The sequence below is a fragment of the Desmodus rotundus genome, chromosome 1 (genome assembly GCF_022682495.2).
Source record: "Desmodus rotundus isolate HL8 chromosome 1, HLdesRot8A.1, whole genome shotgun sequence".
Taxonomy (NCBI): Eukaryota; Metazoa; Chordata; class Mammalia; order Chiroptera; family Phyllostomidae; genus Desmodus; species Desmodus rotundus.
Window position 1 is genome coordinate 107,987,094 of NC_071387.1, and position 21,968 is coordinate 108,009,061.

The 21,968-nt window shown below is 44.5% G+C and overlaps 1 protein-coding gene across 6 annotated transcripts in view; it reads left to right on the plus strand.

Moving 5' to 3' along the window:
• SNX29 (sorting nexin 29) overlaps positions 1 to 21,968 on the plus strand; it is a 611,689-nt gene that overhangs the window by 47,807 nt on the left and 541,914 nt on the right. For all 6 annotated transcript variants that reach the window (XM_045204448.3, XM_024571345.3, XM_045204449.2 and 3 more), the window contains 2 exons: positions 18,426 to 18,606; positions 21,215 to 21,285. In XM_045204448.3, the coding sequence (XP_045060383.2) occupies positions 18,426 to 18,606; positions 21,215 to 21,285 (252 nt within the window). The remainder of the gene's footprint in view (positions 1 to 18,425; positions 18,607 to 21,214; positions 21,286 to 21,968) is intronic.

Genomic DNA, 21,968 nt, shown 5'->3' on the forward strand with positions numbered 1-21,968 from the left:
CCTGTGTTCTCCTCCTCTCCTACGTTTTAAAGAGCATGCTCTTTCAGACCCTGCTTGTGGTTGGGACCCTGACTTCCCAAATCTTTCCTGTTACTGTAATGGTGTTAGTGTCACTGCTGAGTAAAATGTGTCATTTTTGGCTAGTTTGCTTCTTTTCACAGCTAAAAATCCGTCCTCACCATATTTAGTGGAGATGTTGGTGGAAATTCTCTGCTGACAGAACCCTTTGCCATTCTTGCTTTCTCCCTCATGTTGGTGTATCTTCCTTTTCCTCTCTGCCCTTCAACAAATCTTTGATTCCTCTTCATTTCCCCAGTTGCTCATTTTCAGAAATGAATGTGGTTCTTGGTGGGGGTCAGGGGAAAGCTGCAGGAGGGATTCCTGTCACTGTAGATTTTTCTCCTGTGCTCTTGGGTCCCCCCTTTAAAAGTCATGGATGGAGGGGGCTGGTCAGAGAAGAGCCAGCATCAATGGTCTCAGTTTTCCTAGAAACCACTGCTAACTGCGTGGCCACCTCAGATGTCAGTCTCTGTTGTCTCACGTCCAGCATGCTTCCCTGGGCGCCTGCATGGGCGTGGCTGAGGGCACTGGGCTGGTTATGAGCTGTTCAGGGACATCGCTTTTCCCACAGCCCCCCTCGGCTTGCTTGGCCCTTGTATTTCTTCTCCTTTCTATCTTAGCTGTCTGGGGGGAGCTACCTTAATGAAACTGGTGAGGCTCTGGCTCTGCTTCCATCCAGGAGAGGGCAGCTGCTGGCAGAGGCAACCCTGGCTTTGGAGTCAGACTGTGAGGACGACTCCGATAGGACCCTGGGAACATTCGGAGCCTTAGTTGTTTTCACTTGTAAAGGTGGGTAGTCTCGTCTACCTGGGGGCTTGTCGGGGGCATTCAGTGAGAATCTCAATGTAAAGACCTTCTTCAGTGTACAGCATCTGATAAACGCTTAACCAGTTGTCCTCTTTCCTCAGCACCCTTTACCTTTGAACCTCTTCCTCCACCTCATCCCTCTTAGGGCTCTGACCTTTTAGTCATGAAGAATGGCTCTTTCTGCTCCCATTCAGACTGGAATTCTTATCTTTTTGTTACTTGGCCCTGACAATCAGAAAAGTACCAACACATTTTTCCCCCTTTTTAAAAAAAATTATTGACCAAGTACAGTTGTCTCCATTTTCCCTCTACCACTCCCTCCCACCCCAACCACCCCCACCTCCCACCCTCCATCCTACCTCCCACCCTCCATCCTGCCTCCCACCCTCCATCCTACCTCCCACCCTCCATCCTGCCTCCCACCCTCCATCCTACCTCCCTTTGGTTTTGTCCATGTATCCTTTATACATGTTCCTTGACAACCCTTCCCTCCTTCTCCCCCCATTATCCCTTCCCCTTTGGTTACTGTCAGTTTGTTCTTAATTTCAATGTCTCTGGTTATATTTTGCTTGCTTGTTTGTTTTGTTGATTAGGTTCCACCTATAGGTGAAATCATACAGTATTTGTCTTTCACCGCCTGACTTACTTCACTTAGCATAATGCTCTCCAGATCCATCCAAGCTCTCACAAAGGATAGGAGCTCCTCTTTCTTTCTCCTGCATAGTATTCCATTGTGTAAAAGTACCACAGTTTTTTTATCCACTCATTTACTGATGGGCACTTAGGTTGCTTCCAGCACTTGGCTATTGTAAATTGTGCTGCTATGAACATTGGGGTGCACACCGGTCAGAATGACCATCATAACCAAATCAACAAACAACAAGTGCTAGTGAGGTTGTGGAGAAAAGGGAACCCTAGTATGCTATTGGCGGGAATGCAGACTGGTGCTGGCACCGTGGAAAACAGTGTGGAATTTCCTCAGAAAACTAAAAATGGAACTGCCTTTTGACCCAGCAGTTCCGTTGCTGGGACTATACTCTAAGAATCCTGAAGCCCCAATTCAAGAGAAGAACCAACATGTTTATAAGGCATCTCCAGTACTCACGTTCTTGCCACCTCCCTGTATCTTAATGTGATTTCTGCACCTACATCCCAAAGACACTGATGAATGAGTCTCTGGCTCTGTTTTCCGCTGAGATGTCCTGGGCCACCTCCTAGACAATTAGAAGAAGGGGAAAGCGCAAACTGGACTAGCCCTTGAGTGGCTGCCAAGGGCTTTTGCCATCGCTCTCGGCAGTGTTAATTAACCATTCAACTGTGCAGCATAGTCCTTGGCTGATTAAAACCTCTTTCCTGCTGTTGAATGTGTGATTAAAAGCTTCACATGAGAGGGGAGCCCGTGGGCTTTCAACTGCTAAGAGCTGGGAAAGATCAGATCAATGGCTTCTTGAGGCTGTTCGCAGAGCCATTGGAATGACCTTTTAGGCAGAATGAAGATAATGAAATCTGGTGGAAATGAGCATTGTCCTGTTCCTTCATCCCTGCTGGCTGCTGGGGAAGGCTCTTTATGTAATTTAACAGTTTATATCAGACTCTAGAGTCAGATGACAGGTTTGAAATCCTTGCTCTTACACGAGGTCTCTGGGGCACCCCCCTCTCTGAGCTTCTATTTCCCCGTGTGCAAAGTAAGGTTAATAGCAGACCCTGCCTTTCAGGGTTGTGGTAGGGACTCCATGAGAAGGTGCCCGCAAAGCCCGGGCCTTGGTGCAGAGCTGCTGGAGCTGCTGCTTGATGAAAACATGGTGGTGACTTTCCAGGGTAGATGATGGCATCCTTATTTTTCAGATGATGACAGCGAGGCTCAAATAAGTTCGTAAGTTGCCCAAGTTCCCGCAGCTGGTCAATGGCAGAGCTCAGTATTCCAAGCCAGGTCAGATTGATGTCAGATTCTTGGCTCTTCCCAGTTCCCCCTCCTCTGGCATTGGGCCTCCTGCCCATTGTTGCTCCTCTGTGGATCACTCTGGCTTAGTTAAGGGAATTGAAAATGACAGGAGAGAATAAATAAAGGTGAATTAGTCCACAAGGCTGTTGCATTAGCTCTGTTTACAAATGAAGAACATTACCTTTTGAAAAGAGAAAAGCTGAGAAAGTAATGACTGACCAAAATGATGTCATTGCAAATCACAGTACAGTAGATAATGCTAAGTCTGCCAGAGGCCTGACTGCGTTTGGTCATGTGAGGTTAGGGTGCATGAGGGGCAGAGCTTGGAAACTGGTGCCTTGTACAGTATGCATAAAATTTCTTAGAAAAGTTGCCAACACTTAAAAATTTTGAGATATCAGGTTGAAATATGGATTTCTAACTTTTCTTAAACTTGAAGACCTGTGAATCTGGGCCCATGATTACTATTGACTTTGGTTGGAGCCCAGTATTCCTGCCCTCTGTAGATTGGGCAAAAGTGCTCCAGTTCATCAGTCTCCACCTCTCCCTGTTGCCCCTGACACTTGAGACATAGTATTGGTTGCCAGTTATTTGTTGCACTTTTGTTTCTGTTCCCACTATTCTTTGCTAAAATTCAGTAGTTTTCAAGCATAAACACCTCTCAGATTATAAGCCCTTGAGTCAGTTTCTAGAGTTCTGAAACAGTAGTTTTGGTCAGTTTTATCCATTTTTATAGTTGCTTTTAGGGAGGGGATTTGTTAACCTTCTCACTTGGCTATAGCCAGAAGTCCCTTAATTTTTGTTTTCATCTGGATTTGAATACATTCTTGTCTTTGTAGATGCCTGGACTTAATGTTATGCAACATAATAAATTCTCTAATGTTTTAAGCCTTTGCGAGTTCAATCTTTTACTTGCATCCCAAAACATCCCAAGACATCCAAAGCAACAGGGAAATGTACGACAACTTAAAAAAATAAAGTGACATGCCCATGCTCCACAGGTGGGAGAAGAGATGTGATTAGTGCATTAGTCTTGGAAATGATGCCTGGATGCTTTCTGCTCTTTCTTTTTTTTAGAGTATATTTTATTGTTTATGCTGTTACAGTTTTCTTTCATTGTCCTGGCACACCTGTTAAGTTGTAAGAGGGCGGGGCCTTAGCTACCCCCACTGGCTGGGCAACCCTCCTTTGCTGCACTGCAGTGCTGCCAGTGGGGGAGGGGCCAGAGAGGGAACGGTGTAGCTTGCCTGCTCGGCTCTAACCCATTTTCCAACGAATTCTCAAATTCTCATGTGAGACTAGGAGTTTCTTCCACTGTGGCAACTGCCTAGATAGTACACAGTCAGCTGTGAGTCTCAGTTTTCCATTCAGCTGGCCCCACCCTTGTGGTCCGCAGCCTTGCAGCGGGTTCTTACTGGTCTGGTTGTAGTGTTTGACTGTTTCTTTTAATTCCTTGGTTGTTGGAGCTCCATGAAGTTTGATTTTCTGGCACTTCTGGTTGTTTATTGATTTTAGATTGGTGGTTATCCTCCTTTTGGTTGTGTGAGGAAGTAAAGGGTTTCTACTTACACCTCCATCTTGGCCGGAACTGTCTGCGTTTTCTGATTAATTGGCTCAACAGAGACTGACTTGCTTAGTGTTTGCTAGATACTCCCATCGAGCAGCTCCTGTGACCCGGGGGACTGGTTAGACTCTTCATGTTCATTAGGCCATTTTATTCCTGAAATGACTCTGCATAGTGAATGATAGTGTCCCCATTTTACAGACGAAGGAAATAAGGCTCAGAGGAATGAAATAATTTCCTTAATGTTTTAGAACTAGTGAATGGCAGGGTTGGGATTTCTACTCAGGTATACATGATTGTGCTTCTAAAGCTTCTACTTTTATCCATAATGGCACATTATTTCCAGAAAGAGGACTTTCTGAGAGATCATAATCCCCCTCATTTGAGTTCATGAGTAAATTAAGCATCAAGTTTTGAGCAAGTTATTACCACTCAGAGCCGAGGTCAGCAAAGTATTGATATGTGCCCCTCTCCTATTTTTTTAAATTATATTTTGTTTATGCTATTATAGTTGTCCCAATTTTTCCTCCTTTGCCCACCCTCCTTCTGCTTTTGTAAAGAAAGTTTTATTGGAACACAGCCACATGCATTTAGGTACTTAATGTTTATGGCTGCTGTTAGGCAGAGTCGTGTCTGAGGCCATCTGGCCTATAGATTCTCACGTAGTTACTATTTAGCCTTTTACAGGAAAAGTTTGCCAACCCCTGTCTTAGAGAACAAAGGATAGAGGATTCTACTTTATGTTACCATCATACTATATTTAGTTGTCTGTTTTACTTTCTCTTGACTTTTCAGCTCCTATCATAGTGTCTTGAAATATGTAGTTTCTCCAATAAAAATACGGTCCCTGACTACAATTTGGTCAGAAGAAGGGGTGTGCATGGTACCATAGTTCACGATTCCTGAGGTACCTTATATTAGGGTAACTCCAGAGTGCTACAAAGGACTGGTTAATTTTTGAGGAAAACAACAAATATTAATTTTTAAATTAATTAAAAGTGACCAAGAGTTCTGCATAAGCTTGACTTGGAATTGGTGGGGTTTGTAGTCATTGGAAGTCCAAGTAGCCATTAGAGAACACAATGCGGAAAAATGAACTAGTTTCCCTTCTGTTGGAGAAATAAGAAAGGACTATTGCAGTCAGTGGCTTTCTTAGTACATTTGGGCTGCTGTAACAAAATACCACAGACTGAGTAGCTTATAAACAACAGCAATTTATTTCTTACAGTTCTGGAGGCTGGGGAGTTCAAGATCAAGGTGCCGGCATGGTTGAATGAAGGCCCTCTTCCTGATTCATAGCTGGTGCCTTCTTGCTGTGTCCTCGCTTGGTGGAAGGAGCAAGGGATCTCCCTGGAACCTTTTTTATAAGGGCACTAATCCCATTTGTGAGGGCTCCACTCTCATAGCCTAAGGGTCTTCCCAGAGGCCTTACCTTCCAATAGAGTCATCTTGGGGGTTAGGATTTCACTATTCAGATTATAACGGTGACATACTCTTGGAATTTGAAGTTCTGGTTAATCAATAATACATTATCACTAGGTTACTCTGTGATGGCAGTTTATTATAAGGTGATAGGCACAATTAAGAACATACCAGAGGCACACTCGCTGTAGAATTTAAGTTTAATCTTCCTCATCTGTTCAGCAGCCTTTAGCACCAATGACCCTTTGCATGCTGCAACCTCTTGGTGTACTTTCTACTTCTTTGTTGACCCATTTTGGCATATCATTTCTGCATACTCAAATAATGTTATTTATGCTCAGATTCTGTTGCTGCCTACATATGTCGTCTGAATTCTTTGGTGAAAATTGCTCTCTGTGTTATTACTCTGTTATCCCTCCAGCAGATAACTCCCTTGAGCTCTTTTCCTTGATGTCTCTGTTTGGATGGACTACAAGCCTGTCAAAGTCTTCAAGACTGAATCTCATCATTTCCTGATGTTTGCTCCTGTGTTCCTTGCTTAGTGAATGGCTCTGCCCTTCACCCAGGTCCCTTGGGCTTCCACCTGGCCTCCGTCTTCCCCTCAGCCCTCAAACCAGTCCTTTACAAAGCACCGTGTTTTGTCTCTGAGATGGTCCCCTAATTCACTCACATTTTCTCCATCCTTAATGGGTTCTCTTCTCTCTCCCTTAGTTATGTCTTTCTGCCTTCACTCTTGATCAGCACTAATCTACTCTGCATATTACAGTCAGAGAGAGGGGTCTTAAATGACCAACTTGCTCTCTCACTCCACCCCCTACTTAAGCTCCCTCCTGGTTCTTTGCTATAGTTGGGAAAGAGCACACACTCCTTGACATAGCTTCCAAGTCTGTCCACCACCAGCTTCGTCTATCTGTTTTTCCTCTTCACCCTACCACACACCCAGCGCTCACGTGCAGCCGACAGGTAAGACGTCGCTACACTTCTATCCAGTTGATAAAGAAATGAAGACCTGAACCTCACAAGTCCTCCTTTTGCCATGGTCCCTGCCTTGAGACCCTCAGGATCTTCTCAAGTGTTAATGCTGGACACTGTGGGGGAGAGGGTCTTCAGTACTATTGCTTTTCCATTGCTCAGTGCCTCTGACCAATTTAGATGGTTAAACCCTACATTTAGAACAGCACTCCTGGTGTTTGCAATCCTAAAGCTCTTGAAGTTGGGAATTACCCTTTGTTCTTTCCCTTCCACTGCCCTCCTTCCCCATCCCTAGCTGAAAGAACAGCTGCTGAACCTTCTGTTTTCATTCTTCTAAAAATTGTGATAAAATATACATAAAATAAAAATGACAATTTTAAGTGGCATTAAATGCATTCACATTGTATAACCATTACCTCCATGCCTCTCCAGAACCTTTTCATCTTCCCATACTGAAACTCTGTCCCCGTTAAACAGCAACGCCCCATCTCCTCCTCCCTCCAGCTCTCGGCCACCACCATTCTACTTACTGTCTCTATAAATTTGGCTTTTTAAAGGTACTTTCTATGAGTGGAATCATAAAATATTTGTTCTTTTGTGTCTGGCTTATTTCATTTAGCATAATGTTCTCAAGGTTCATGCATTTGTAGCATGTGTCCAAATTTCCTTTTTAAGGTTGAGTAACATTTCATTATATATATACCACACAATTGTTTATCCACTCATCTGTCAATGAAAACCTAGATTGCTTCCACTATTCACTATTGTGAATAATGCTGCCACAAACATGGTGTACAAATAACTGCACAAGTCCTTGTTTTTGGGTATGTAGACCCAGGAGTGAATTTGCTGGGCCATCTGGTGATTCTATGTTTAATTTTTTGAAGAACCACCATACTGTTTTCTATACTGGCTGTTCCATTTTACATTCTCACCAGCAATGCACAGCAGTTTCAATTTGTCCACATCCTTACCAACATTTGCTTTTTTTTTGATGATAGCCGTTTGATGTATCTCATTGTGGTTTTGATCTGTTCTCTCTTGAAGTTTCAAGCTTCTCTCAAAGAGTCATTTATGAGCTCCCTCCACCCCCAGTTTAGCTGGACTCTACCCTTCCTGTAGGTGCCCCTTCTACAATCCTTAATCCTTCTCTCAGCAAACCTATGTATAGCACTATTGATTTTAGAGAGAGAGGAAGACAGAGAGAGAGAGAGAAACATCAATGTGAGAGAGAAACAAGGATTGGTTGCCTCCCATATGCACCCTGACTGGGGATCAGACCTGCAACCCAGGTATGTGCCCTGACCAGGAATTGAACCCACAACCTTTTGGTGCATGCAGTGATGCTTCAACCAACAGATCCACCTGGCCAGGGCACACTAATTGCTTTTTGACTGTCTCTCTCGACAGCTAAGGACTAGGACCATCCTCACTCATCAGTGTACAGCAAGGTTGTTAATAACCAAAAAACTGTGTTCACAATAATGACTGAAGGACCCAGGCTTCAGGCCATGCTGCTCATTCTCTTGGGCAGCTGAACCCCACCATCTGCTTTCTGTACATGTTCACAGTTCATTGAAAAGCAGGTGATATTAATATACCCACAGCTGTAAAACTAGAGAAACCAACTTCCTTGATCGTCAATGGGGATTTTTGAAAACGGCTGATTGCATTCAACTCAAAGCAGAATTTATATTTTGCTTCATTGGGTCACCTTGGACAACAATTTCGTTTCTGTAGAAAATTAATTTTGGAGAAGCTGCATGTGCCAGGAGAACCCTGGGCCCATCTTTTTGGTGGAGAGGAAGTCAACTCCCCCACCCTTCCATCCCTATAGTGTTTTCAGTTCCTTCTTTGGGTTTCTCTGTTGTGTTCATGAACTTGCAAATCAGCTACTTCTGGTGAAAGAGACCTTTGAAGGATGTCTGTGGAAGGTGCTAAGAAAATATTGATCTTTCCCCTGGCCATTGTGGCTTAGTTGGTTGGAGCATCATCCTGTAACTGAAAGGTTGTGGGTTTGATTTCTAGTCTGGGCAGATAAGTGGGGTATGGGTTTGATCCCCAGTCTGGGTGCATGATCCCCAGCCCAGGCACATACAACCCCTGGTCCAGGTGCATATGGGAGCAACTGATTGATGCTTCTCTCTCACATCAATATTTCTTTCTCTCCCTTCCTTTGTCCCTTCTTCTCTCTCTCTCTCAAAAAAAAAAAAAAAAATTCTGAGCTCCATCCAGGCATGGTGACAACTGGGACCTGCTGATCTTTAGGGTGGGAGCCAGAAGCCAGAGGGCTGTCCGCCACAGGCTTCTGTGTTAACTTGTGAGTTGCTAGATTATGGGATTGTCCACAGGGTCCTGGGGGCAGTCCTTGACAGCTGGGGTGGTGAGGCTTGAGGCACTGGCTATTTACTAAGGGGCACGAAACTGTCCCAGCATATTAAGACCTAATATTACGGGACTGATACCTCCTGGCCAAAGGTGACCTTTGGCTCTTTCAAAGGTGTTTGATCCCAGTGTGTTGTAAATTGAGAACCAAATTTGGCCTCACAGTTGTCAGTTTTTAGTCCATAATTATCCAGCTTATTGGTTCCATGGGTCCTTTGCTTTGCTCCTGACAGCATGAAAGTGGCTTTTCAGCCACTTTCTGAGGATAGGGTATGCCCCGAGAAAGAAACAAGACATTTTAAAAATCCAGTTTCTTTGGTACTAGAGAAAGTCCTCGCTTTTAAATAAAGGAGGTGGTGAAGATTATTGTATAATGTGGGTAAATGCCAAGTGCGCTATATTAGAGCTTGGGACTCAGACCTCAGATGCTCACAGGGGCCAGAGAGATGACAGAAATCAGTGAATCAGGCCAGTTGACAGGCACCGAGCATAGTGGAAACTGTGAGTAACTTGGACACTGTAGAGCAGGCTGGGGACATAGTCTGTCTGGTGGCTCAGGAAGAAGAGAGGATAGATTTTGATGACCAGCTAGCAATCTGCCATGGGTGGATGTTTTACTTTTCTGTATAGAGTGGCCAGACGGCTTCTTTCTAGGGACATTTGAGTAGAGACCTAAGGAAATGAGGGAATTAGCCATAGTGTTATTGGGGGAAGGAATTCCAGTGGTAAGTTCAAAAGCATGTACCAGCCAGTTGCCTGTTGCTCTGAAATGTATTCTCTGTCCTTCCCTGCAGACTCTTATTTCCCAGGCTCTCTTGCCCATTGTCTCCCGTTTTGGTTTGGCCAGTGGGAGGTGGTAATGAGTTTAGAAGGTGGGAGAAAGAGGGAACTGGACAGTTTCTTCCTCTCACTTCTGCCTTAGGTGGCATCTCTAGCAGTGCCTGTGCTTCCTCCATGGTCTGGTGGGGGGGCCACATGGCCTGCTGTCTGGGTGCTCCTGTTCTGCTCCCCTTTCCTCCCAGGTGCCTCTGCCATAGTCCAGCTATTGCCCAGCAGCCCTGGTAACACCTGCTGTTTCTTTTGTTCCTCTGACTCTAGGGATGGGTTAGCTTTCTGACATCGGTGATCTCTAGGCCTCGTTATCTCCTATTTGGCTTTTTTAAAAAAGCTCTTCCAAGATCTTTGTAACAGGTGCCCTGTATTAAATTCCTTTGGTAAACTGCCTGCTATAATCTGTTTTCATGGCTGGGTAGGCCCTGAGGTGCAGCAGGCTTGGCATGCTGGAGGAACAGCCGGGAGACCAGTGAGGCTGTAGCAGGGTGAGTGACAGGGAGAGTGGAGCATGGTGAAAGCAGAGAGGTGGTGGAGGAGCCGGGTCACACGTGGGCAGTCAGTGGCAGCTTACCCTTTTTGCCTTGCTTTATTTTTGTGACCTCCATCTACCCCCACCAAAATAATTGGTGTTTATTCTATAGAGTCAATAGGGATGTTTAAGTTTAAAATTGAAATCTACTGAAGCCTCCCAAAGTAATCCAGTGTCTCAGATTTATTGTGCCTTTATTTATTCTTTAAACATTTATCAGGTTTTGAATTATATACTTCAAAATGGCTAAGATGGTGAATTTTATGTTAAGTGAATTTTACCACAATTAAAAAAAGATAGCCCTGGCCGGGTGGCTCAGTTGGTTGGAGTGTTGTCGTATACACCAAAAAGCTGTGGGTTCAATACCCAGTTAGGGCACATGCCTAGATGGTGGGTTTGACCCCAGGTCAGGGTGCCTGGGAGAGGCAACTGATCAGTGTTTCTCTCTTGCATTGATGTTTCTCTCTCTCTCTCACTAATAAACACATCCTTGGGTGAGGATTACCTGTAGGATAATCCTCACAAGTAGCTAAGTTACCTGTAATTGGCAAGTTTAAGTTTTCTCTGACTGAAAGGGAATTAATTTAATGATAGTTAATTTCAGTTGCAGAGAAATCAAGGCAGTTCCATCTCCATACACACACACACACACACACACACACACACACACACACGAGTATCAGTGAAAAATGGTGCAGCCACTCTGGAAAGTAGTTTGGTGTGTTCTCAAAAACTTAAACAGAATTAACTACATGATCCAGCAATTCCATTTCTAGATATATACCTAAAAGAATTGAAAGCAGGGACTCAAACAGATACTTGTATATCTACGTTCATCTAAAGCACTATTCACAGTAGCCAAAAGGTGGAAACAACCCGATATCCGTGGGCAGATGCGCAGACGAACACAATAAGGTGGACACGTGCAGTGGGGTGTTTCTCAGTTATGAACAGACACAAAGCACCGAAGCACCCGGGACACAAATGGACCTCAAAAGCGTGCTAAGTAAAAGTAGCCAGGCACACAAAGACAAATATTGTATTGTTCCACTTAAACAGAGTATCTAGAATAACCAAATCCCTAGAGATAGAAAGTAGAGTAGAGGTTACCATGGGCCAGGGAGAGGGAAAAATGGGAGAGTTACTGTTTAGTGGCTATGGAGTTTCTTTTGGGAAAGATGAAAAGGTTCTGGAAATGAATGGTGGTGATAATTGCACAACATTGTGAATGTGCTTAATGCCACTGAATTATACACTTAAAATGGTTAAAATGATAAATTTTATTAGGTATGTTTTACAATAAAAAAAGTATCAAGTTATGTGTTTTGAGTAAGTCTTGATTATGTATGGTTTGTGTTTAACCACAGTCCCTGTGTCGTAGTGCCAGGAGGCGGTCTTGTGGCTGGTTGGGGGATGGCCACGTGACAAAACCACAGCCTTTATTGGAAACTCTGATTTGCAGATCCGTTTGTATCTTAGATCACACTTTGGGGAGTGATGGGATTTGGGAGTGCCTGTGCTCACCCAGGTCTTGGGCTGGAATACTAAAGCACTTGGTTTGCTTTTTGCTTCTGGAAATGTTGATTCTGTTAGTTTCCTACCTAAAATTCATTTCCTTTCTTCTTTGGGTTAATAGAACCTGATTTTGATGGGGCTGTGGGATAGCCTTCTCTAGGTAATGGATTGTGACTGATTAAGCTGCTCTTGAACTTCTTTTCTTCACTCCATTGTGGTTTTGGGATTACTTATCCCAGGGATATAGAGTTGGCTTTATCTTGTCCTCTTTGTTCTTGCTCCAATTGTGGATGTGACAGCCCTCTGAGAGAGTGAGGTGAAGGTCAAGACATTGGAGATCTGCCTGTGACAAGACCTTTGAACCAGCTTAAGTATGTGAGAAAGAGGCCTTTCTTCATTTACAAGGAGCCTGGCTCTGTAGTTGGGGGTTTTGCTTCTTGTTGAGCAATTCTTTTTGTTGTTGATTTTCAAGCGATGCCTTGGCCCCTTCAGCGCACACAGGTATTGCCCAGTGCCTGGAGTGTTGTCAGTTTCCACAAATGATTGTCAGATAATTGAAGAATGTGCCCTCCCTCACTGCATTAGGCTTCTTCTGGCTATGAAGGACAGTCACATAGACATTAGCAAAAAAGGGCATTTACTGACTCAGGGAACTAAGCAATCTAGGGGTTCAGCTAGTTTGGGGCTTAGCACCTCCCACATCCGTCTCTGTCTCTCTCAGCCCACTTCTCTCTGGGTTCCCATCTTTCCTAGGTGGGCTTGCTCTACATGACAGGGAAAAAATGGTCCCAGGTAGGTCCAGGTTTACAAAATTATTAGAGCTCCTACTTCTAGAATAGTGTTTGCCAAGATTCTCCTTTAAGGGATGAGGTTGTAAGTATTTCAGGCCATGGATCTCTGTCACAACTCCCTAGCTGTGCTACTGTAGCAGGAAAGCAGCCACAGGTAATATATAAACAAATGGGTGAGCCTGTGTTTCCATAAAACTTTACTTGCAAAAACAGGTGGTGGGCTGAATTTGGCTCTGGGCTATTGCTTGCTGACTTAGGTTCTAGAAGGATATAAGGCCCTTCTTTTAATGGTTCAGGTAGAAGTTGTGGGGAGGACCCTGTAGTCCAGGGCTGGGACTGGGATGAGGCCAGGGAGGCACTCATTTCAGCCATAAAATTTATGGGAATGTTGCTGGTGGAAATAAGGTTTTTCCACAGAGTCATGAGTAAAGCATTTTGGGGACCCACGCATAGGAGGATGAGGTGTAATGGTAAGATTTATTGGAGTAGAAACAAAGGACTGTCCTCAGGTGCTTGGTGTCACAGCCAGGACCAGGTGGCTTAGCTCTGTTTTGCTGCGGAGTAAGTCCTGGGCCTGCCTGGGGAGCACAAGTGCCCACTAGGAGGGCCAGGATCCAGAACTGTGATGTCGCCGCCCAGGGCTCTGGTAGTCCAGCATAGTGTCTGCTCTCGGCCGTGCTCTGCCAGCACGGCGCCTGGAGCTGTGCGACTGCGGCCGGGAGGCCTTTAATGAGCTTTGATCGTATTCACCGCGGGCTTGGGGAGGGCAGGCTTTCTTTCAAACTAACCAATCTCTGTCCCAGTCCTTCATGGACTTGTGCTGCGTCATTTCCCCTAACCAATGAGTCTTTTTCTCAGGTTGTCCAGGCTGGACTCTGCCCCTTTATGCCACCGTTTTGGCTTCTACTGTGCCTGCCTCAAAGTTCTGCTTTGTCATCTTGGTTTCTACTGTGCATGCACCTAGCAAAGGAGTTTCTCCCACTCTTCCCCAGATAAACACTCGACTGAGTGTCCCCTGGGGAGATTCTTCCTGCCTGCCCAGGGATTGAGTCCACCCAGCAGAAAGAGGATGTGGTGTTCCCTGGGGAGCCTCTGAATGATGTCATTTCCTAGTGAATTAGGCTTAACATCCAATTCCATTTGTTCCCTTCCTTAACTAACTAGCTACCTATGCTAACAGGAGTACTATAAACTCAGCAATCAAGAAAAACAATATTTTCATGCAATATTTCAAAAAATCAAGACTAATACAGTAAATCCACACGCACAAAATATCAAATAGAGCTAAAATGAGGGTGGGGCTTGTGAGGCGTGTCAAGTCTGCTGTGGCCAGGTGATTGCCCAGCCTAGGTTACCTGCCCACCCAGGTAAGGAAGGGAAGATTGGTAGTGCGGGAGGCAGCTTCAAACAGAACACGGCTCCCCTAGGAAAGGAGAGTGCTGCTTTTCCGATAGAAGGCAGGGTTTTCTCCTAGGATGTTGCTTGCCTGCCTTGGTGCCTTGGCACCAGGCTCCTTTCATGTATGCTTTATTTTCTCATTTCTTTTTCTCCTCATAGAAAACCTCATTTTATAGATGAGGAAGATGAAGAACAAAATAAGTAGCCCAAAGTCACACAATATGAGTGAATCTGAGTCAAAATTATGCTCTTCTTTGGTCTCCAAAGCATGAATTCTTGAATTCTTGGCGTCACTTAAAGTTGAGGCCTGTTAGAAACTTTGCCAAAGGCCCTGTGTTATTTATTAGTTATCTTCTGTTAATGAGTGGCCCCCAGGTTGCTTGCCTCAGTAACCTCCGTCCTGGCTTTTGTTCTGGTTGGCAGATGGCTTTCAGAAGTTGGGAGAGCCAGAAGCCCCTCACCCACTTTTGGAATTAGCCCCTTGCTTCAAAGCAGTAAGAGATCGGTGTATATTTCCAAATTAAATTAGGGACACAGCAAGTGTTAAGTGGCAGGTGAGCTGCACTTTAAATAGATCACATTAATTCTGGCAGTGGAAGCGGAGCCCTGCTGGGATAATTCTTATCATCATCAGCATTGCTCTGGCAAGCTCTAGAAGGATTCTGTAGTGGTAAGCAATTTGGGAAATTGAAAGGTGAAAACACACCTTGAAGTGTTTATGTGCATTCAAGGTCAGAGAGAGGTGACAGCAGTTTTCAAGAAAGAGAGATTACAGGTGAGAGTCACTTGATTTGAATCCTGATGGATATCAAAATATTGTCTTGTGTGTTTCAGAACAGGTTTGTGGGCCGGCCTACTCAGAGGATTGCTCTCACCAAATTCCCCACTGTCTGGTTTCTGAGAGAGGCTTCGAGTGGAAAGAAGGCTGTTACCATCCTTGTGTAGTCTGGGTTTGGGAAGGGGATTGGTTTGGCACGTAGGCATCAAGGCAGAAGTTTGTTCTGAGTGAATTGCTCTGTTGTGGTGTTCTCAGTCATTCTTGGGACGTGTGTTGTAATGATCCCAGAGATTGGCATGATCCACAAATATGTATGCACACTCATATGGACATAGACATTTAATGCCGTTAACAGAAGAAGGAAGAGAGTCAACAATACAAATGCTCTCATATAAGAAGGTAATTATTAAGTAAACAATGGTTAGTCGTCATGGACTAGGCATCACGCTCAGCACTTTACCCCCCTTTTCTCCAGTTACACCAGTAACCCAGGTGATTCTGTACTTTGAGGCTTTTGTTAAGGGAGAGGAGTCCAAAGCTTAGCATGTCTGAGTGACTTGGCTAAGGTCATTCCAATGAACAATCTCTTGACCTGTTGTCTTGCCCACTGGTCTGGAAGCTTGTTATGGATGAGTCCTTCTAGTCTCTACCTGGTAGCCCACAGCGGTGCCTGGTTCATGGCTCCCATTTAGAAGCCTGCGTGAGCTGAAATATTAAAGTGAGCTTATTAACCTGGCGTCCAGTTTATGGAGATGTATGTACGTGTGTCCTTCTGGAGGGAGGGTTCAAAGATCTGGTCATATTCGCAGTGGGGTCTGTGTGCCTGTTTAGCTCCTGCATTAGAATCCCTGTCTGGCAGCAGACTCAGCATTTTCTCCCTTAGGGTATTAAGCATTTGTGAACATGATCATTTTAAAGAACTTAGATGCCCTCCTTGCATTGCAAGGCAGTGTGGTTTTGTGGTTTGCAGTTCCACAGCTCTGGGATCCCATTTTGCTGTACTGCTCACTGACTGCACATTGCTACGCGAATTACTTCACTTGGCCAGGCCTTGGACCTTGTCTTTGACATGGAGATGACCTTGGTGGTTGTGAGGACTGAAGTCAGATGTAAAGTGTTTAGTGCAATAACTGCTATGTAGTGATGCTTAATAAGTACCACTGGCTGTTGCTGTTGTTACTATCATTAGCAGCAAGTAAAAGTGTTGATGTTAAGTAAAGAAAACTGATCACAAAATTAGGTATATACTAGAATTACAACTAGAAAAAATCTGTGCGGGTATGGGTAAAAAAGGGGGGATGTGCAATGATTATATTGTGGATTAAACCAAACTTTCTTAGCTTTCCCTTTAATCCATAAATCTGTTCATATTCTCAGACCTATGGAAATTTCTCCTAAGGAATTAGAAATGAGGACAGTTAGTTATGTACAAGGATGTTCAAAGCAGTATGTAGAGAAAAGTGGCAATATATCGTGTTCCTAGCTGTAGAGCAATAGTTAAATTAACAGGGAAGCCATGTTTCCAAAGATCTTTAAATGTTACAGGAAAATGTTCATGATATAGAAGGGAAGAAATAGACTAGAGTACAAAGTTGTATGTGTGTGTATATATATATTTATATATGTGTGTATGTATACATATGTACCCATATACAACACACACAATATTGTGTTGTATTAGTTTCTCCCAACAAATTACTTGCTATAGCAAATTACCACAAACTTAATGGCTGAAAACAACACAAATCCATCTTCTTACGCTCACGGAAGGGCTGGGTTTAAAGTTGGTTCCACCAGGCTGAAGTCAAAGTGACAACAGGGCTGGTTCCTCTTGGAGGGACTGGGGGGATCTGTTCCTTGCCTCTTTCAGCTTTGGTGGCTTCTGGCATTCCTTGGCTAAGGCTGGCTCCATCATTCTAGTCTCTGTTTCCCTGGTCACATTGTTACCATTGGTATTTAGCTAATTATTTAGAAAAGAAAAGGGTAGCAAAGAGAACTAGATATTGAACTTAATAAACTGGGGAGCATGAACCTGTTTGTTTCACCAGAAAGCTACAGCTTCACATTCCATGAGATTACAACATTGCTCCACCAAGGGGTTTAACACTCCTCCCCATCCCTCTCCAGTACCAGATTGTTGGGGGCCCAGGGGGAGGTGAATGACCAAAGAGGCCTGTCAGTCTAACTAAGGGGTGTAAACCCATCCAAAGCCCATGAAAGCTTGGGGAGTTGATTGATTCTTTTGAAGACACCTGGTCCATCCCAAACCCAAGTTCCTGGTTATAACCCCAGTGAAACAAAAAACTACTGTATTTTTCAGACTATATGATGCACCAGACCGTAAGATGCACCTAGGTTTTAGAGGAGGAAAACAGGAAAAAAACCTGTTCCACGCCACCCCTCCCCCACCCACCAGGTAGGGTACATTCGGACTATAAGATGCACCCCCATTTTCCTTCCAAATTTGGGGGAGGGGAAAGTGCATCTTATAGTCCAAAAAATATGGTATCTTTCTCTCTCTCTCTTCTGGGTAACCTGTGTTCTCCCCACACGCTCATATGTCTTCTCTCCATAGTCATGAGGCCTTAGTGGCTGCATGGCCATGCAGCCTTCACACACAGGCTCCAGGAGGGAGCCTGCAAGCCACAGCATAGCAATGGACTGCAGCTGGACAGACACTACGCTAGCCGATGCTGGGTTGGACTAGACTATGATGTGGAGCACAAACTCTGGACACTGGCTTCAGGCTTGGCCTTGCTGAAGATAAGATTGGAACTTTTCCGTGATGAGATGGATAGAGATGGGACATTGGGAATTCAGGAAGGGAACCACCTTAATTTTACATCATCAGTAAATCATAACACAGATCCCCATCCTCCTGTTTGGGTCTTAGGAAATTCTTTTCCTCATAATCCCTCAGGAACTCATTTTCCACTGATAACAACATCACCTTCTCCTCTTCTATGTCCAGTCTTCCCCTGCCTCCTTCTTGTAAAGGTACTGGAGATGATCATGGCCCATGAAGACTATGTAGAATAATCATTAACTTTCCTTCTCAAGATATGTAATTGAATCACATGTGCATAGTATCTTTTGCCATCTAAACTAATATTCACATGTTCTCTGGATTAAGACCTGACTATCTTTGGGGGTTATAATCTGGCCTATCATGGATATTGATTTTATATAAAAAAGAAAATCACAGGAAAAAAGACTGCAAAGAAATACTTGAAAATGCAAACAATGGCCATCTCTGGGTGGTGGATTTGGGGCTCATGTTTATTTTGAGTAATCTCTTTGATAGGTTCCTTTTCTGTGCCAAGGAAGTAATTCTTTTACAGTCCTCAACGATGCCCAGGGAATGTTACTCTAAAAGTGGTACGTGCCCCAGGCTGAGTGCCACAGCACCTGTTCCCCTGTCTTTGCAGAGCCCGTGTTCTGGTTCTACGTGAAGGAGGTCCTTAGCAAGCACGAGCTGCAGCGCTTCTATTCCCTGCGCCACATCACCTTGGACGTGGGCCGCGGCCGGGCCTGGCTGCGCTGCGCCCTCAACGAACACTCGCTGGAGCGCTACCTGCACATGCTCCTGGCTGACCGCAGCAGGCTCAGGTATGTGACTGGGCTCCTGGGCGGTGTGTAGGCAAGTCGTTAAAATCACAGAATCTGGAGGCAGATGCCTAGATTTGCATCTCAGTCCCCATATCTGGGGCAACTGGGTTCCCCTCCCACAGCCCCAGTTTGTCAAATGAGAGAAGGCCTGTACAGGGCTCAGCATAGCACCTGCATTTGCAGGCACTCAGTAAGTGCTTACTATTAGAGGCTGGGAGTGTGGAGAGAGCTATTGTCATAGGACACAGCCTGCTCTTCACATCATGGGATTTTAATTTGGGCTTCTTTCAGGTTCAGAATTTCTTTCCCTTTAGATGTTGAGTGTTTAGTGCTCAGTTTCATGTTTTGTCTTTACAATTCTTCCTGGTTTTTTTTTTTTTTTCTTTTGAGGTTAATGAATACCAAACTGACTGAAAGAGTACATTATGTTTTAAGTTGGGTAGGGGAATCATTTGTTATTAATAAACATCCCTTCCCCATTTCATTATATTTTCTTTTTTTCTTGATCATAAGGTTCACTCTGTCAGGTAGTATAGGCCAGGTTTTGCTGCCATAACAAACATTATCAAAACCACACTGGCTTGACACAGGCAAGTTTATTTCTTTTATGTGCTTCATGTCTATCATGGGTGAGTAGGGATTCTCGTCTCAGGGACCCAGGCTGATGGAAGCTCCATTTCCATGGAGATAATGGTTGAACTAAGCACTGGCTCTTAAAGCTTCTGCCCAAAGTGACGCTTCACCTCCATTCACATTTCACTGGCCAGCAAGTCACATGGCCACAGGCAAGCTCAGCAGGGTGGGGAGATATGATTGCTACCGCAGTGATGGGGAGAGGGCACTGAATGTGCATCAGTGATAGTACAGTCAGCCACATCTTCTTCAAAAGCATGGACAATCCTGTCATTTTTCCTGTGCTCATGATGTTTATGATGTTTCTCTCTCTCTCCCAGTCTCTCTCTCTGACTTTGGCTGTAATTTTACCTCTGAGAATGGTGGACCAGACGTGTAGTTTTGTGTCATCTGATGGCCTCCTTCCTTGAATAACCTCCACATCAGCAGCGCCCATAGCCTCAAAAGTGAAATTTCATTTACTTCAAGAGGCTGGCATTTCTTTAGTGCTATGATACATTCCTGATTTCATACCTTGCCCTGCATTCTCTGACTCAGATCTCTTCCTGTTTCTTCTGCCCCTTATGGTCACTTCTCTACTGATACTTTGTTAGGCCTTTTGGGATTGTGTGCTAGGGCTCTTACAAATACCCTTGAAGTTCTCCCATGGATGTTGCCTGTGATGCTTTGTTCCGTTGTATGCTCCACTCTGTGGGTCCAAAGTGGAAGGGACGGGGCCAGGACGACTGGTTGCCGCCTGCACCTGTGTTCTGCCTAGGGTCTGGGCCAAATGTCTATGTGTACCTTCTGAGCATTAACCAGCTTTAGTTATGAGAACATACTCATGTTCCTAAAAATGAACTTCCGTCAAGCCCTCCCTACCACATCATTTGCAAGTAGCTCAGAGTTGCACGCTTAACGTCAAAGGAATTTAACAATGAGCAGTTGAAGTAAATCCAGCTGTTAAGAATCACAATTGAATTTCCATAAATTACTAGTCACTTATCTACCTTGATGTGGGAAAACCTAATTCATTTACATGCAGGAAAACTGAATCAGATTTTTAAAGAATCAAAATTTTAGGAATCAAGAGGTCTTCTTGCAGTGCCAGAGTAGACATAGGGCTTGTGCTTCTTTTGACATTCTGCAGAGTAGGCATATGGAAAATGATGTGTCTTCTCTCCTTCTGTTAGTTGTATTCAGTCACTTTAGCAGCTGTGTCCAGTCTCTTGCTGAACAATAGGTCACTCACCACTGACTATACTTTAGTGAAATTTAACTTTGACTCCACACATTTTGAGTTCTTTGACCTGGCGGGGTTGAGGCTATTTGCTTGTTACTGCTTAGCAGGGGACTGGATAAAGAGCTAGGGAATTGGACTTGGACACCAGCTTTTGAGCTACATTTAATGCTGGCTGACCTTGGACAGACCCTGTAGGCTTCTCTGGCCCCTTCCCTCCACTTAGATTTGTGGAGCTTTTTTAGCTTCCCAGCCCTTCCCAAGATAACTTGGGCTTTTGAGTTTACAGCCCAAGCAGGTATTACACACAAATGTCTTGGTTGATGGAGCCAAGGAGCTCTAGAATTTCTTCCTGAAATGTTCTCTTCTTGTGTTAGCTCAATCGGGGGTCCCTGTGGGCCAGCTTGGACATCCTGTCTATCTTTGGGAGACCTTGCTTGAGTGGAAGTCACCTCTCTGTTTGTCCCCTTCTGCTTTGCTGCTTCATCAACACCACATTTACATCTCATGCCTATTTCAGTACTCTCAAGCTCACGAGACTCTAAAGATCTCTGGGGACTAATGAGGAAGTCATAGGATATATGCAGTCAATCCTTAGTTCATAACTAGAAGCTTCAGCTCACCAGAGACCACCTGTACTCACTCTGTGATGACCAGGCATGGGTTTTCCAGGAAGCCATATAATGGAATTGTCTGCCTAACGGACTCAGAGAACCACTATTCAGAGCCTTTTTCCCTTTCTCCTTCAATTTGCAGCACTTTTTATGAAGACTGGTCTTTTGTGATGGATGAGGAAAGGTCAAGCATGCTTCCTACCATGGCAGCTGGTAAGCCTGGGCAAGGCTGGGAATGATGGGTCCTGTGAAACTTGGGGAGCAGAGGAGGCTGCTTGGGAGTGAATTTATAACTCCAAGGGATGCTATGATTTCCCCTATCCTCCAGTGACTTAATGAGTCACTTGAAACTGTCCTTCCTTGAATAGCATTGAGCATTGAGTCCATTTATCTAGAGTTTGATGCCTTGGTAGGAAAAGCATGGGGCTGAGGGTTTTTGGCTGTGGCTTTGCAAGTGTAATTTAAAGACCTGGGGAACTGGAGGCAGGAGACCTGCCTTTGAAGCCTCGCTCGACCTTTACTGGCTGGTGACCTGGGACAGACCCTGTGAGCTTTGCAACCTTGACTTTCCTCCTCTGCGAGGTGGGAATCCTGATGGCATGGTGATCACCTTTATTGGGCTGCGAGAGAGTCAGATGTGATGGAGAGTCATGTGTACCGTTTGCCAACATGCAAGCCCTGGAATGATGTCAGTTGGTGAATTGTTAAATTGTTTATCATCATTCAAAGGGAGAAACACTCTGATAGGAGTGGGCCACTTGCTGCTTTCTTTCAGATCCTTTGTTGCCTCCTTATTTTTTTTCTTTCCTGAAAGTTTACACCAAGTCCCACATATTGAGAGTTACATTAGTCTAGTTCATTGATGAGAGTCAGGGTTCGACCATGATTTCCTCTGT